The sequence below is a fragment of the Pempheris klunzingeri genome, chromosome 3 (genome assembly GCF_042242105.1).
Source record: "Pempheris klunzingeri isolate RE-2024b chromosome 3, fPemKlu1.hap1, whole genome shotgun sequence".
Lineage (NCBI taxonomy): Eukaryota > Metazoa > Chordata > Actinopteri > Acropomatiformes > Pempheridae > Pempheris > Pempheris klunzingeri.
The window spans coordinates 7,850,661-7,868,155 of record NC_092014.1 but is presented as its reverse complement, the minus strand read 5'-3'; the positions used below and the strand labels follow the sequence as shown (position 1 = coordinate 7,868,155).

General features: G+C 41.0%; 1 protein-coding gene across 1 annotated transcript in view; it reads left to right on the top strand.

The window, feature by feature from the left end:
• Positions 1–17,495, top strand: part of mtnr1aa (melatonin receptor 1A a) — a 38,184-nt gene continuing 20,689 nt past the window's right edge. The window contains exon 1 of the mRNA XM_070856514.1: positions 1–364. Within this exon, the coding sequence (XP_070712615.1) occupies positions 181–364 (184 nt within the window). The 5' untranslated portion in view covers positions 1–180. The remainder of the gene's footprint in view (positions 365–17,495) is intronic.

Sequence of the window (17,495 nt, the reverse complement as noted above, 5' to 3'; positions counted from 1 at the left end):
GCAGGGGAGAAGAAGAAGAAGGAGAAGAAGAAGAAGAAGACGAAGAAGCGCGCGGAGAGGATGAAGATGAAAGCCGCGGGAGGCTACAGTTTCCCACCACCTGCGCATCCGGAACCTAAGCTCTAGGACGCGCGGCGCGTTGCATTTGGGTCAGTTGAGAAAGTTCAGCGACTGTGTACAATGGTTATAAATGGGTCTCACCTGAACAGCTCCTCGCCAGACCCCAGCGACACCGTCCTGAACCGCCCGCCGTGGGTTACCACAACTTTAGGGTGCTTCCTCATCTTCACCATCGTTGTTGACATCCTGGGCAACCTCCTGGTCATCTTCTCCGTGTATCGGAACAAGAAGCTCAGGAACGCAGGTGAGTGAAAGTCCGGGGGAGAAAGAAAGAAAGAAAAAAAAAAAAAAAAGTGCGTTTGCGAGTGATTGAGCTCAGCTGTGTTTAAAAACACAATAAACATGTCATTTTAAAGGGGCAGCCGTCTTCTGTAAGTTGGGAACAACGCAGTTTTATCAGTTAAAATGCGTTTAAATGGTGAGATACTGTTGTGTGTGCTGTATGCTGCGTGTTATGGTGAGTGACGGACACGTTTTGTTTTTTTTGTTATTTTTCTACGCTTTTCCATCTTTACCGGCGAGCCGGTTATTACAAATCCGAGCCACCATTGAAGACGCCTGTGCCCGCGTTTAATACAACACAATACAAGCGTGTCAACACACGTTATTGCTCATTGGCGTCCTTTTTTAAAAACCACTTTCCCCACAACATCACCCCCCCCAAACACTCACGTTTTGCTCTGAAACGCTCCCCACGTTTTACTGTCCAGCTCCTCATCACAGCAGCTGACTGTAACGGACAGTTTCACATCGACCTCGACTTGTCATAGCCTACTTTTGGAGCAGATATAATTTCTCTGACCCACGCTAAGCAGGCTCAGAGGAGAGGAGAGGAGAGCAAAGCGAAGAGAAAACACTAGAGCAATTATTGACACAGTCTGAAGGCACGGGGAAAGCCCTCATCCCATCACTGCTTGGACTGATGCCTCCCAAGCTTTCCCACCACTGAGATTTAATTTCAGAATAATAACAAGGGCATTATTTAATGTATTGTCAGGTCGATGATGAAAGTAGTGCCATGTTTACCATACACACCACTCCACTGTGAATTTAATTATGATATGGGCTGTGGATTAAATTGTGCACCCACCCCCTCTGAGTTTGGACAACACTGACACGGCGGTGTTTGTCTTTGGCTCGGGGAAGGTGGTAAAACGCTCATCATTTAATGGTCAGAGGACAGGGCGCTGCTGAGAAAACCCAAGAGGCTCCTGTCTTGCTGAGGTCTGCGCCCGCTGACTGGCAGCTACACATATCATGGCTGTCATCATTTGGAGGCTGCGGTAGGGTGATTTGCTAAATACACTCCTGACATTACCATTTCACTCACTGCAGAAATGTTGGGGTCAGAATAGATTTGCATCATGTGGATAGAGAGAGGGCAGCCCCTGTGAGGAATATTAAGTGTTATCTAAGGATGAACAAGGATATTATTGCCTCTTACCGTGATCCCTGCGAGCTCCCATTGCTTTGTGGCGATTAGCATTTCATAAAAAAAAAACCCAAAAAAAACACATGCAACTCTGCAATAGTTGCCCTGGATTGGAGTATTTTGACAGAGCTGGTCCCAACACAGCTGTAACCAAGTTGTCTGACATAGATTGTGTCTCTGAAACTGAACATGTATCTGTGCAAGCTGCATTACAATGTATGGGACAAGAGGAGAGATACATTTAGGAGACCACATCTTTGAAGTTGTTTTCTTAATTATGGCTAATCACATGTAAGGAGGTCATAATGCTGCAGCGGCAGGAATTTAATCAAGCTTGCAGTTAAATTATCGGCATATCCAACGCTTTAATGTTACCGATGAATGCCCAGAATTGTGGTTTGTTTATTCAGCTCATTGGACAATTCAATTTTCTTTTCCAATCATGCACACCGAGGAAAAGTTTAATGTTTGAGGATCAGAAGGAGGTGACGAGAAAGCCCTCAGCTTAATTGTGCTCTGCCAAACTGTCTGTGAATACCAAGAAGTCCGACGTAGGCTGCTGACGTGCTTCCTCCGGTCAATGCCTATGAAGCGGATTTGCTGCTTTCCATTCAAGTTTGGAAGTTGTGCATGCCTAACTAATGGCTCTTACAATTTTCTTTTCAAAAAGCCATCGTCAAATTGTATGCAAATTGGCAGACATATTGATTGAAATAAAAACTTTTCCCTTCATGCTCTCATCGCCGTTAGAATGTTTTGATAACTGGTGGGCTTCCGCTGTTTGTTTTACTGGTCTTATCTGCTGGAATTTGATGCCACGGATGATTGTTTGAAACGCAGCCACAAATTTGACTTGGACTGAGCAGCAATCTAAAGTTTCAGGCCAAATCGTGGGCATTGACAGCCACATTGTTGTCCAGAAAGAATTCAATTTCAGATCCAACCTCCTCCTTGGAAAAACTAGCGGGCAAAAAAATTTTCTTGGCATGAACGAATGCTGTTTGAGATTTCACAGCAAGTCCAACAACAAGGGGATAAATTAAATAATGAGTAGGGAAATATACTCGGTGGAGAACCTGGCAGGCGCTGGGGCCACATATTGCAGGCAGCAGCAGCACAGCTGTCTCTGTATAGACAAACTCCCCATCAGTGCAAGACATGGCCAGTGAGCGAGTGAGCGTAAAGCCAACAACACATGGTGAGCAGTTTGAGCTGCATGGCTGGATACAGAATCAGTGCTGTGAGCTCAGCTCAATGCCAATAAGTCGCCATTAAGTGTACCTGCTCTATTGTAGATAAAATAATTTTTAAATGCATGCTGAAGAAAAAGCAAAAGATGCCAACATGCAATAGTCACAACTGACCAATTTGGATAGATCTTCGGCTAATAGAATAAAGTGTGAGGTGATTTTTATGCAGCTTTTCTTGATGACAACAGAAGAGAATAAAACCTTGCAGTCCTGTGTGAATGCCGACACAATCACTTTTCATCCTGTAGATTGTGTCGATATCTTTTTTTTTTTGGCATGGCACTCTCCGCTATGTTTAAACCAGAGCCATATATAACTCGTTTGTCAAAGAAGACAATATGCTGATTTGACATGCTGTGAAAACATTTGAATTTTTCAGCACATTGGCAGATGGAAAATCCAAGCAGTCCTTGCCAACACAGCAACCCTGCAAGGTTGAGTGTCAGCAGTCTGCATAGGACAACAATGGCATCATGCTCTTTTCCACTCGTGTGTTGTCAGCTTGAGTTAGTGATCGAGAGAGATCAGACGTGGCAAAAGACACAAAAGAGGCGTGTCGTGTTCACGAGACATCTGTAGAAAATCTGAAAAGTCTCATTTCTGTCACGCCGTCTCTGTTTTCTTCCCACTGATCAACAGCACAGGCGGTTTAAACAGGGAAGCACATACTGTACCATTCCCAGTCGGAGGTGACAGACAAAGTTTGATACCTTGGCTCAGGGCTGCTGTTGCAAAATAAACCAAGGAGCTCCACATTGGAGCAGGACTGTCTGTTTTTGAGTGTGACATAGAGTTTATCCTTTTTCAGCGTTGCGCGACTTGGCTGTATGCCGGCAGAATGTTATTTTGGATCATTCATTACTCCTCTCTCTTACAGTGTTATTGCTGTCAGTGTGACGAATATTTTGAGGCATTAGTGGCGAATTAAGTGGTATTTACATGCATCTCCAATTAAAATGAATGTTTTAGGTTTCTAAATATCCATTGGCTTTGTTTGGAGATTCTAAACAGAAATTGGCTCAGCACTGTGCAGCTTAATAAAGAGATGACTGTGACAAGAAAACAAATCCCCCTCTGTAAATGTTGTACAGTAGATGTTGATTTCGCAGCATCCTGTTTTACTTTCATCATGAGGAAAACCATTTGAAAGACTTGTGTTGTGAGAATCCGTAATCCTTTGGACCAGGCTTTATCAGCACTGCACGGATCTGTATCAAGATTACACAAGTATGATTAAACTGGTCAACAACAAGTTTCTTGGGTTAAATTTGTTATGCCGTAACAGAGCTTAAGGTAAGTAAGAATGCACTCGTGTCTCTTACGGAGAAAAGCTCTTTTATTTAATTAAAAAAGATGCTTTAAGGGCTCTTTGCTGAGTTGAAATTGGTTTGCAAACGTTTATTTTCTCTGTACAACATTAAAAAAACATTAATATACCCCCCCCCCCACTTTATGGCCCTGGCACACATTCAATTTAAGTCGCGGATACCTGTATCGATCATTCCTGTCCACTGATCCAGCGCAATCTATGTAACATTCAACCTTTATTGAAACAACTAACACCCGCAAGTATGACATGATACATCTTATGCCAGGGACACACAGGAGGTGGAAGCTCTGCAAAGTGCCCCACAGGAATGCCTGCTTCTTTTTGGCACCGATGTTAACCAATTAGGCTGTTCACACGGGAGGTGTGGCGGCCTGGAGCCCCACGGCCGGTTTGCATATGACTATGACCACATTATTTATTAGAAATAGTATCACTACTGTTTGTGAGTATGATTTTCAATGTACACACTTATTCCACTTATTTGTCAGTTGTGTCTAAACAGAAAGAGAGAGACGTGCAGATACAGCAGATAGACAGAGATAGACAGAGAGAGACAGAGAGAGACAGAGAGAGACAGAGAGAGACAGAGAGAGAGAGAGAAAGAGAAGGGTGGGCTTGGGTGCCTGAAGTTGCATTCAGGCACAGAGTGGCTGAAAGATTCCTGGTGGTTCAGGTGTGTTGTTTACATGCAAACACCGGTGACAGGGTTGGTAAACACAATAATTTCATGATAGGTTGCAGTTGAGGTAATTGACTCCCCAAAATTGGAAAATTACTTGTTCAGTGACCAAAAATTAGGGACCAGGAACTTTTCTAAAATTTTGTACATCCTCGGTATAGTTCTCAAACAGTGTCAGCTTCCCAATTCATGCTGCTCTCTGGAACCATCTTCACCATCGCACACTTGAGTGGCCGTGTTTACGACTTATTGTACTCTCTGAAACTGTGTGTTCCCTGCATGGCCAAACACCAGTTCAAAAAACATTCACTGCTAAGTCTACATGAAGAACTCAGTAGCACAAGGAGAATACATTGGTGTCTATATAAAAGGTGGCAAGCACTGTGAAGTTATGCTGCATAATGTATCCTCTGACAGCAGTATCAATATCTGGTGGCTGTATCATGTGTTCCCACATCTGATGACAAGGCTGCCTCTTTGTGAACCCTGCTGTGCCCCCTTTGGCTCACACCGCTACGATTTCACCCACAGCGAGTGAGGGACAGGAGCATTGAGTGCATAGCAACTGTGGCTGGGAAGTTGAACTGTTGTTTTAACTGTGTTTTTTCCATTACAGTTTATTTGCCACATCATGACCAAATCTGTGTTCCCAGAGTGAAGCTTTAAGTAGTAAAATGTGTTGCATCAAGCAAAGGGTGGCCAACTCTATAATGTGGTTTTTATTTGTCCCTTTCACTTTGACGTTTGAGTGTGCTGTGCAGAGTGATGTATGTGCCGAGGTTGACACTAGAAGGCAGTTTTCACAAGGTTTCCTTGCGCACCATAAAGTTTTAGCCCGCAAGATTACAGTCCTGGTTGATGTGGTGCAAGCTGAAAGCTTTTAGTGAGCAGCAGCGGCAGCAGGATGTTATGTTAGAACTGTAATAAGTAACTGTTAAATGCTGACATGGTGTGAAGAGATGGAACAGTAAACGGGGAGGGAATGGCGGACCCCGCCAATAGCAATTAGCAAAAAAAGCAAAATAAATAGCAAAACAACTACAATATAAAGGTTTGTTTTCATTTAAAAAAAACTTTGAAAATGTCATTTTCTTTACAAGGTTTCACTTTTTTTTGTGGGGAAATCATATAACACATATGGGGGGGGGTCTTTAAAGTTTCTCCTTTGTGTCTGAGCCCGATTCAGCTTTTCAATAAAGTATAATAGTATTTTGTGGGAGTTCAAGCGGGCCTCAAAGTTTAAGTTATGAAAGGGGCCCTCAATAACTGAAAAGGCCACAGGTTAGAGAGTATGTCTGTATGCGAAAGTTTACATAAGAGGTATTTTACTGTATCTACTGTATGTTTTTTGCCAAGACATTATCAGATTATACTTCTAATAAAATAAACACATTCTCAGAGCAGTCACATATTTCGTGCTTTTCATCATGATTGAAATATTGGTTTCGAATTCGATACCACCTGATACAATCTGAGTGTTTATTCTGGAGTTCATTATATTTTGAAGAAAAGCATAAGGTAATGCAAAGACTAATGTAATAAGACAACTTTATTCAATTAAATCCCATATTTGGCTGATGGTGTTCTATCATTCCTGCTGTTGTCTAACAGATATGTGAAGACGCAGAAGTCATAGCTGCTCGCTGGGTTTGTCAGTTTCTCTGGTGATTGCTGTGATAAGCACCAGAGCAGCCAAAGTATGGAGGAGCAGCTTAACAGTATCAGAGCTGAAAGTAAAAGCCTCAGTGGGTGAAAAACATGGACTAATTGGGGACCCACAACAGCCAGCAGATCACGACTTTGCAATTAATTTATAGTTTGTCCAAGCTGAATAAATGAACATTGAGTGCGAGAGGATAAGGATCTCCTTCTTTTACTCATGAGGCACTTAACTCTAAACTATAGATTAGTTAATGCCCCTGCTGTCAGACAGGGCAAGAAAAAGGCTCCTGAGGCTGTTTTGCACCTGATAACTTACAGTCAGCATTAAATCTCTTTTAGTGCTCCTGTATGTCCTTAAACATGTAAAAGACCTTGCATGTTTTCATTAATTGCATCCGGCTTGCGTATCTGTCTGTGTGCACATTTCCCGTCAGAGGGCTTTTCGGCTCTCATAAGGATTAAAATTCAAACATTAGATCATACACAGATCTAATTAGGTAGCAGATATATGCATGGCTGTTGTTCCGCTGCTCGGATTGTGTGCATGATGTTATCGTTGCTTGTGTTGCCAGCATGTTTGCCGTTGCCTTTTACTCTGTGAGAGAGAGAGAGAGAGAGAGAGAGAGAGAGAGAGAGAGAGAGAGAGAGAGAGAGAGAGAGAGAGAGAGAGAGAGAGAGAGAGAGAGAGAGAGAGAGAGAGAGAGAGAGAGAGAGAGAGAGAGAGAGAGAGAGAGAGAGAGAGAGAGAGAGAGAGAGAGAGAGAGAGAGAGAGAGAGAGAGAGAGATCCATGATAGTGGAGATAAAGACAAGAAAAGTGAGGCAGCAGATTGGTGCGAGCCCGTCATACAAAGAAAACCTAGATTGAATGAGACAAAGGCTTATATTTTTGTTCTGCAAAAATATACTGAATCACCATATCAGTCATGTTGGTTTGTTGGTTCCGCCACTGGGTCTATGTTTTTGTAACATTAATAGCAACAATGGTGGGAAAAACGCTGTTTTTCTCTATTTGACTGCAGTATTTCAGTCTTGGCAGGTGCCACCATGTCCTGCTGGGTTTAGACCTCTTTCCAGGGTCATCAGAGAAAGACAAATTGACCCAGCAAGTGCTCATTTGACTTAGTCTGCTCTTTACAAGGTGCCTCAGCTTCTAGACGATTACATGATTTTCGAATATTTGCAGGATTATCTGTACACACAAAGCCTGCCTGCAGTAATCCATTCTGTATATATGATCTTCATCTGCTGTATGATAAGAATGTAGTTTTTCCAGAGTTCTCCTCTGAGAAAACACCTTCCTGTTTCTTTTTCTTTTTCTGGTTTGCATTCTGTGCAGTTTCGCATTCCCCTCGCCAAGTTTTGTGCCTCATCTGAGTCTCCCACCTTCCTTGTACTCCTCCTCCGTCCCAAGCTTACTCACCCTCACACAGGCAAGCTCGATTTTTTTTTTTTTTTTTCTTTTCACTTAAATTTGACCTTCCAGGCTTCATATTCCATGACACCCTGTCTGTTTGCATCACTCTGATCCAACACCCCCACCGTTCTCTAAGGACGTTATGTTGTCAGACTGCATACCTGTAGAGGAATTCTGCCAATAGCGCTTTGCATCAAGCCAGCCAGGCAATAAGACGGTTATCACACAAACCCAGCGGATTCCAGATTATATAATGGCCAAGTGGGCAAAATGAATCAAGCTAGTTATTTTGATAAGTGTGAAACAATGACCAGCCTGACACGGTCTAATTTAACATGAACAGGCGTCTGGCATCTGGTCTTCTCCGATGTGACCCCCTGTGTGTGTTTTCTTTCTCTTGCTCTCGCTCTGTCTGTCCCTCCGTCTCACACGCTCACAGCTGAGTGTGCTTTAACTTCAAAAGGAAGATATAATGAGTCTATAAATACATACACACATATATATATATATATATATGTGTGTGTGTGTGTGTATATATATATATACAAGAGAACATATTTGCAGCCATTTAAGATTCTATCCCTCCCACTCCAGCTACCCTCCTTTCCTCTTCCCATGCTTCCCTGTGCTATTTTTAATCATTTACAATATTATACAGTGAAAACTTCTTTCTGCTTGATAGGAGCTTGTGATGACACACATGGGGAGCTTAAGGCGGTGAGATCAAGTAAAACCTAATGCTCATCCAAGGGGAACTATGCATAACACATGCATACTGTAGACTGCTTACTGTAGAGCAGCAACTATTTGATTACACATGCATACACGACCGGCAGGCGCTCAGAGGTTAGAGATGCTGGCTGGTGATGAGCGTGCCAGTTTGAATCCCAATTGAGAGAATTAGTATAGGGAAGCGAGAAACGCTCTCCTGCGTGTTGAAGGTGCCCTTGAATGAAGCGCTTAGTCCACCATTGCTACTCAGTGGCCAACAGTGGAAGACTGTGGTTGGACTCAGCAGCTTCCAGCTGTGAATGCGTCAGATTGTATGACTGTTAAAGCAAGGCACTGACGGGAAAAAAAAGAAAAATATGCAGGGTCAGTCAATCCTCCTCGGATAGATTTTCTTTTTTTTTTTTTTTTTAAAGAACAAACTGACCTCCTTATTTTCCAAATTTCCCCTCCCCTATCTCTGTCCTTTTTGTTATTGTATCAGTAATGGGTGTAAAAACAGGGCACGGCTCAACATGTAAACAGCTCAATCAGAAAGCCTCGTCACTCTCCATCAGCCAACGGGGTGATTCTGTTGAATGGCATGTAATGATGATTATTATGGCAGACGCATGAATGCCATTTGATGTAGCCATGTGAGCACAGCCCCATTCAGCCTTATCAAAAACCTCTGGGTTCGGCGAGGTGGTTTATCACTCAGACACAGCACTGTTCTGCCTACACACTTGGGATGACTGCATTATTATTAAAGAAAATAATAATTTTAGCAACTATAATGTTGTTGTGCAGAGATGCAGAAAAAGAACAACTAAAGTCTGTATTTCCTGAGACATTCATGGAGACACATATTTGTTCCATCAGCCTGCACAGGACAAGATTCATCCTGAAACCTTAGGTGAACTTTTGCGTTACGTAATAACCTGTAGCTAGAAATGGTTTCTTTGAAATTCACCTTGGAACAGACTGAAACAAAGCATCAGTGCCAGTGCTTCTCAAAAAGGGGACTCTTTAGTCGGTTCATGAGAAGTAAAGTACAAGATGGTACTAATTTAAAGTCGGTAAAAGCTTAAGTAATCTTCAGTGAAATTTTAGAGAAATAATTTGCTTTATCTTAAAAGAAAAACCTATGCTTTTTTTTTTACCCTAGAAAACTGAACAATTGCTGCTCATTTTTATGTTCTTGATTGTATTCCCAGTTGTTCAGGTGCTTAAGCTTGCCCTTTGAAATGAATTAAACTGAATATATGGATGTTTGAAATTCTAAAAGTAAAGAGAAGACTTATTTTCATCCAAGTAGCCAAAAAGATTTGTTAATACATGTTTAAAGAATTATAATCAAGATTTACATTCTGTGCGTGACATTTTATACAGCTGAAAAGTAAACTCTTTGATCAGGCTCTGGAAAGGTCTCTGTACTCAACACTCCACGTGCACTCCTGCACTTTGTTTTACCTGCACAGTTCCAGTGATTTTGAAATAGCCTTGTCAACAGCCATTTTCTGATAATACAAGTCACAATTAGTGGTGCAGAGGTGTGCACTAAATCTCAAGAGGCGGATCATGACACATTCTTCGTGGCCTGTCATGTTTGTAAAGTAATTAGTTGAGTCCTACGCGTCCCTCTAATGAGCAGGAGCTTAGTGTGTGAGATCTCCTCACCACAGTATGCTTTCCTTTAATGACCCATAAACATGCTCCCCGCGATTATTGTCTAAATGAGTGTATTTTGTCACACTTTCAGACACATTCACTTGGGTTCATTCCAGCGTTCTTTGGGTGCCTTCCAACAGCAATAGGAAATTATGCAGTAGGAAGTTAGATGCTCACGCTGTTCAGTGCTCAGTGACCTAGTATGAGCCTCAATTTCTCAGAGAATATGAGAATGAACTCATGTGGCATGTAGTGTTATGAGGAAATAATCTGATATATTTTATGGAGAATATTGGACTGTGATAAAACTGTAGATGTCAGTAGGTGTGTATGATATCAGTGCTGCTTGGGAGTGTTTATTAAAACACTCTTTGCTGACTCTGCTGCCACGGTTGACCTAATATCTTCGAAAATCTAATTTTTACTAGAATCACTACGTGCGATTCAATGGCAGATTACACATTTGTTTTGCTCAGTTGGCTGTTCACTGACTTAAGTAGAAAGCAGACAAGGCAAGTTGAGTAGAAGTTAAGTGGTTACATCAAAATAGTCAGCGACAGTAAATCATGTATGGCAGATAATAGTGTGTTCTGTGTGTATGTACGTGTGAACAAGGGGTGAAAATTTATGGACTGAATGGTTTTGTCACTCATGGAGATGCATCTATTCTCCACCAGTAATACAATGTAGACTGCACAGTTTGTCACCCTCTATAGCTGCTCTGAGCACTAATGAGACAACAGTGTTTTTGTTGTTAGTAGTGTACATCGAGAGCACGGTAAAGATGAGGTCAAGTTAAGAATGGGATTCCATAATTTGTTTACAGCTGGTCCCAAATGATCTGCTTCCAGAGAACTGTTTCAGCTCCTCTGTCAAGGCCTGTGCTTCACCCAAAATGACTTTCTGTTGTATTAAGCAATTTGATCCTTGATCTTTATTCAGTCTGTCAGCTCCCAGAAACACAGTGCTTGAGATAATAGTGTGAGCATATAACTGCTTACCTAAACATCCAGCAGACACAGAGCAGCATTATTATTATTTTTTCTAATGGAGTCTTGTTTTTGACCCCCTGATTAATGAAAGCTCAATATTCACATACCTTTTTAGTTCAGTTTTGTCCAGCCATACGCTCTAAATACAAACATTAGAACTAAAACAAGAGAAATGCGGCTAAAACTTGATTAAAGCTGTGTTGATTCATAGTGGCTTTGGCACCATTAGCAACCTTTGCGCATTACACAGCTTGGTTCCTTGTTTCTCTCAAATCTCACATAATGGAGCTTTAATATCATGAGCGGAGACTTTAGCCATGGCAGAAAAGAAAAGGTATTCAGGCCTTTGGGTACAATTTACCAAACTGGACAGCAAGAGGAAGATGCAGTGATTCTAAAACTAATAATTTCAAACAGTGGCTATACCACTGTTATGCTTTGACATTTGTTGGCAGCGCATTCCATTAAAAACGATAGGTGGCTAATGGTTAAATATAATGTTGGAGGCACGTGGGTGGTGCAAAGTCAATAACATCCCTATCACTGTAGGAGGGGAAATGAAAGGAAAGGATAGTGATTCAAGTGTACCATGAGAGTCTTGTGACTTTCATCAACCTTGGCCTAAGGCCAATAGCAGTGACAAGTTCACAGTACAGTGGGGAGTGGTTATTCCAAATTTGGAGAAAAACATTAGTATTAAATTAAATAGTGTTAACGATACAAAGGGTTGGGGTTAATGAAAGCAGCAGTACCATATGAAAGGTTAATTTACGAAAACAAATATCTCTGTTTCTTATTTATTTTCCTAAATCGTGTTTTTTGTGCACTCCAGGGAACATCAGTCAAAGTTGTGTTGGTCTGGTCATTTTAAGAATGACGTTTATCTGCAGGAATTCTTCATATACAGGAGTATGGCAAAGGGCACAAAGAGCAGGGGTAGGGGGTTAAACTGTCATTTTATTTTCTCAATGTTTCTCTCAACAATGAATCATTTGGGTAATAAAACATAAAAAATAATTTCCTAAAGCACTATGTCATACATTTAAATTTCCTTTTTTGTCTAACCAACACTCCCAAACCCAAAGATATCAACTTATGATACTAACCAGACAAAAATCTAATAGCAAGTAAATGTTACTTGAAAAATGACTTAAATGGTTGATTTAGTTTCACCTCTGTTCACGTGTACAAACTTACAGATCACCACCAAAGGGCTGACTATGAGAAACTTGTAGATGATCAGAACTGATCAGACAGATGCTGCCATCATAGAGCAAGTCAGTCTGGAACTGTCAGCCATAACATGAGATAATCATATTATGACTGGAATAGTGAGAGGAGTGTGAGGCAAGCTGTTAAGTTGGTGTTTTCACAGCAACATAAAATTATCCCCAGTTTTGGGGTCAAGGTTATGTTAAAAAAATCCCCTGGACTAGATGTGATGTAGCCAAAGAAGAGACTTCAGTTACATCAAATGGTTACATCAGAACAGATTTTGGCCCACAGTGTTCTCTTGAGATGGGAAAGCTACATGAACTGGTGTAGAGAGATGCATAGACGGCGATATGCCCCCAGGGAGAGGGTGGTGATGCTGCCAGAGGCTTCAAACATCTTTCCTGCTGAGGGTGAAAAATGTTTGTAAAGCTGTGCGTCAAATAATTGTGAAAGCACAATATGAGAATCTGTCCTCCCCTACTTTTGTAATTCAATTAGGTTTCAGACAGGGGTGTAGCAGATGCTGTCAACTATTCTGCACAGAGGCTTAAATACAGTATCATCAGATCCAAAATGAGTAATTGATCATTCAGTCATCATCTGTGTTCATTAATTCCACATAAGCTAAATCACCCTGTCAAGTCCAAATTACTGCCCTGTGCTGTAATTTTAGATCAGTTAAGTGTGTGTGTGTGTGTGTGCGCGCGCGTGGCTGTCCCTGTTCAGGCTGAGGACATTTTTGCAAAATGAGGTCATTTTCCAGAGCCTTACGTCTTCACAGTTGAGGTTAGAATAATATAATGAGAATAAGAAGTGATTTTAGGTTAACTTTGGTAAAGGTTTGATGTTTGACATGTAACACTGAGGGTTCAGCGTAGGGGCTAAAAAATTACAAGGTTCTATAAGGTCCACACTCAGCCTCACAGAGAGTATGACATACAGTCCCTGACGAAAGTCTTGTCGCTTATCAAAGTTGTTGGAACAACAAATAATAACTTGACTTGTAGTTGATCAATTGGAATCTGAAATGGCTTATATGAAAGGCAAAGGCCTCTGGATTATGTGTATTGTACCAAAATAAGGTTTTGTATCATTCATTGAGTTTTATCATTTAATCAGATCAGATTTGGCTTGGACAAAAGTCTTGTCGTGCCTTTAAATGATTCAACCAATCACAGATTAGAGCTTCACCTGTGACAAATACTGTAATTAACACATTCCCAGGTGTGTAGAAAAAGAACCCCAGCACACCAGACCTTCATCTGAAGTGCAACCTGACCTCTCACAACATGCCAAAGATTCAACCACAGATCAAAGTGCTGATCATCAAGAACCTGAAGACTAAGTCTGCTGCTGAGGTGGCAGACCTCTTCAGTGTATCCAAACGTCAAGTGGAGAGGATAAGAAAACAATTTGAAGAAACTGCTGAAGTTCATGACAAGCCCAGGTCAGGCAGACCCCGTAAGACAACTGTTCGAGAGGACCGTTTGTTGCTTCGACAGTCCAGGGCCAGCCCTTTTTCAACTGCAGCAGAGCTGCATGAGGGGTGATCACCAGAAACCCCTGTATCTCGAAGAACAGTTTGTCGAATTCTCTCACGCAGTGGTCTCCATGGCCAAATTAGTGCTCAGAAGCCAGCATTAAACAGAAGGCAACTAAAAAATCGTGTTGCATTTGCAAAGGCCCACAGCTTAGTGAAAGGATGGACAGAAGAAAAGTGGCAGAAGGTAGATTTTTCTGATGAATCATCCATTGAACTGCATCCCAAACGCAGCAAATACTGCAGAAGACCGGTTGGAACCCGCATGGACCCAAGATTCACCCAGAAAGCAGTCAAGTTTGGTGGAGGAAAAATCATAGTTTGGGGTTACATCCAGTATGGGGGTGTGCGAGAGATCTGCAGAGTGGATGGCAACATCAACAGCCTGAAATATCAACAAATTCTTGCTGCCCACTACATTCGAAACCACAAGAGAAGGCAAATTCTTCAGCAGGATGGCGCTCCTCCTCATACTTCAGCCTCCACATCAAAGTTTCTGAAAGCGAAGAAGGTCAAGGTGCTCCAGGATTGGCCAGCCCAGTCACCAGACATGAACATTATTGAGCATGTCTGGGGTAAGATGAAGGAGGAGGCTTGGAAGATGAAACCACAGAATCTTGATGAACTCTGGGAGTCCTGCAAGACTGTTTTCTTTGCCATTCCAGATGACTTCATCAGTAAATTATTTGAGGCGTATGGATGCAGTCCTCCAAGCTCATGGGGGTCATACACGATATTAATTCTTTTTCCCAAGGGACCATAGCTTTATACTGTGATGTTATTGTAGCATGTTTGTGTATCCAAAATAAAATATAATTTCTACCGTACATTTTTTTTGTATGCAACATGACTTTTGTCCAAGCCAAATCTGACCTTTCTGTTCTAATTACATGATAAAACTCAATGAATGATACAAAACCTTATTTTGATATAATACGCATAATCCAGAGGCCTTTGCCTTTCATATAAGCCATTTCAGATTCCAATTGATCAACTACAAGTCAAGTTATTAGTTGTTGTTCCAACAACTTCAGTAAGCGACAAGACTTTTGTCAGGGACTGTACATTCAAGTCTGAGCTGTGAATTATGCTGTGTGCTGAAACAATTAGTTAATCAATAGAAAATGAATATATTTTCATTTGAAAATGTATATGTTGAACATATTAGCAAACACTTAATTCACACAACCAACAGACATGAAGCATTATGGTCATCTGGCAAATGTTGGCTCAATATTCACTGCATTAATCTCTGTTTTGGACTTGACCAACTCCTGAGATTAATATCTGGTTGTCCTTGCTCCACCATGTTCACCAACATTGTCACTAACTTTGTCTGTCTGTACAATGAGTTAAAGTTAGTCAGAGCTTTTCTGCTGAAAACAAGGTTGATGACAGCAGTAAGACTAAACCAAAACAGTAAAGTTGCATAAAACCAAAACAGTAAATCAGCTGAAAGATGCTACAACGCTCTGTAGAGCTGTCAGAAGCTGCAGAGTTAGTTGATAGTTTTCTGTGGATTTATCAGTATGAGTGATCCCATTCACATTACACATGTTCATTTGATTCAATGTTAATACGAAAATATTGATAACTGCAGCTTTTATCGCATTTATCAAGCAAAAATGCAAAACATTCAATAATTCCAGCTTCTCATATGTAAACAATGTTTAATCATAACACAAATTTGTTAACTTTTCACATTTGTAGTGTTAGTCCGATAAAACAAGTAATGCCAAGATGTCACTTTGGGTTCTGGGAACTTTTGAGTGGAATTTGTCACTATTTTCTGACATTGAATAGACTAAACAGTTATTTATATGCTTTCTTGAAAAAATAATTGTAAATAATGAAAAAATAAATAGTAAATAAATAATAATAAAAAGATGCAGCGCTAGTCATGTTTGCTTGTTGCAGAATTTGGTTTGCTTATTTGTTTCTCTAAATCTTTTAGCTTTAGCTCCCCATAGAGACAAATATAAAAACAAAGAAAAACTCATGCCTCAGGGTCCATTTGTTCCTGTGAATCTGATAGAAATATTATACAAGTGGTGGGGTCTTGTGATAGCACTGGCTGTGTTTGGGTCCTCCTTTTTTATTACCAGCTTGTTAATGTCATTCTTGCAGAATATTATGTATATTTGTGAGAGAGAGAGGGTTTGTATGACAAGGGTGGGTGAGTGATTGATGTCCGTCTCCCAGCTGCTTTGCTTGTTTACACATGATGCTTTTCTGTGTATTTATTGTCAGCCCATGAAGTGTATACACGCAGATACAGTACAAGTGAACTTTTGATCTTCCCATCGTAATTAAGATGGCTGCACAGGATGTGATGCGAGGTTGAGGGACACATGAATGTGTAAAATACAAGTGACGTAAGGTTTTTTAATATGGGGATTAGTGAGAATATGACATTCTGGTTCCTCTGTATATGACTTTGAAGCAGAGCTGGTACATGCAGTAAATAGGAAATTAGATACTTATGCTCGGAGTGACGTCCAGAAAAAGATAAGCCGTTAACTACAGCAATAAAATACGGCTCATCTGTTCAAAGCCCTCAAATTTATGGTATATAAGTCTGAAAACACAGTAACAAGATGACATTCCAAAAGAAAATGTAGAGAGAACTAACTATGGTATAAGGAGATTACATTGAGCTCTTTCAGGTCAATTGGGGTCAGTTAGGATGATGGAAATATCTGCTGCACAAACTAATCGTATATAATAAAGCTCAACAGATGCTAAAGCTCTGGTCTGACCTAAATTTACCATGGGAGCAACAATATATCAAAATATACAAAGGATTGTTGGCTTTAGGACAGTTACATAACTCATTACATTACAAATTCATCACCTAAAACTATCATACAATCCTGTCTCATATTATTCTGATCACCGTCAGAGGGGTAGAGATATGTGCCATGGGTATAAATTGTCTCTTAAATTGCATTGTGAACTAAAGGGCTGCATTCGGAGTGGGACCTAACACAAATTTCACGGGAGTGGGAGGTTTGGACTTTGCTGTGGGTGGGAGTGAGCGGTTCAAACATAAGATGTTGGAATTTTGTGGGATGAATATTAAGGACATTAGTTCCTCTATGTTTGCGTCAATGATGACACCGTAATGAAATAGCAGCTGGTTTATTGAGAATAAGCACCAAATGAACCTATGCGAATGTTAAGCACATCCTTTTACATGACTGTGAACAATACTGGACCCGAGCCAAATCCGTGCACTGGCATAGCTATGGATACACATGCAAGGTACGATGGCTCATAATAACCACAGGACAACAAAAATCAAATCAGGACTACTAAAAACAAATCAAAGTGTTATGTGTGTTAAAGGACTGCACTGGGATTGGGATCCCGCAGGTCTTAAAAGACCCAATGTAAATCTCACAGGAGCAGGCGGTTTAAACTTTGCCGTAGGTGGGAGCAGGCAGCCTGGAACACACACACACTGTGGGAGTAGGTTGTA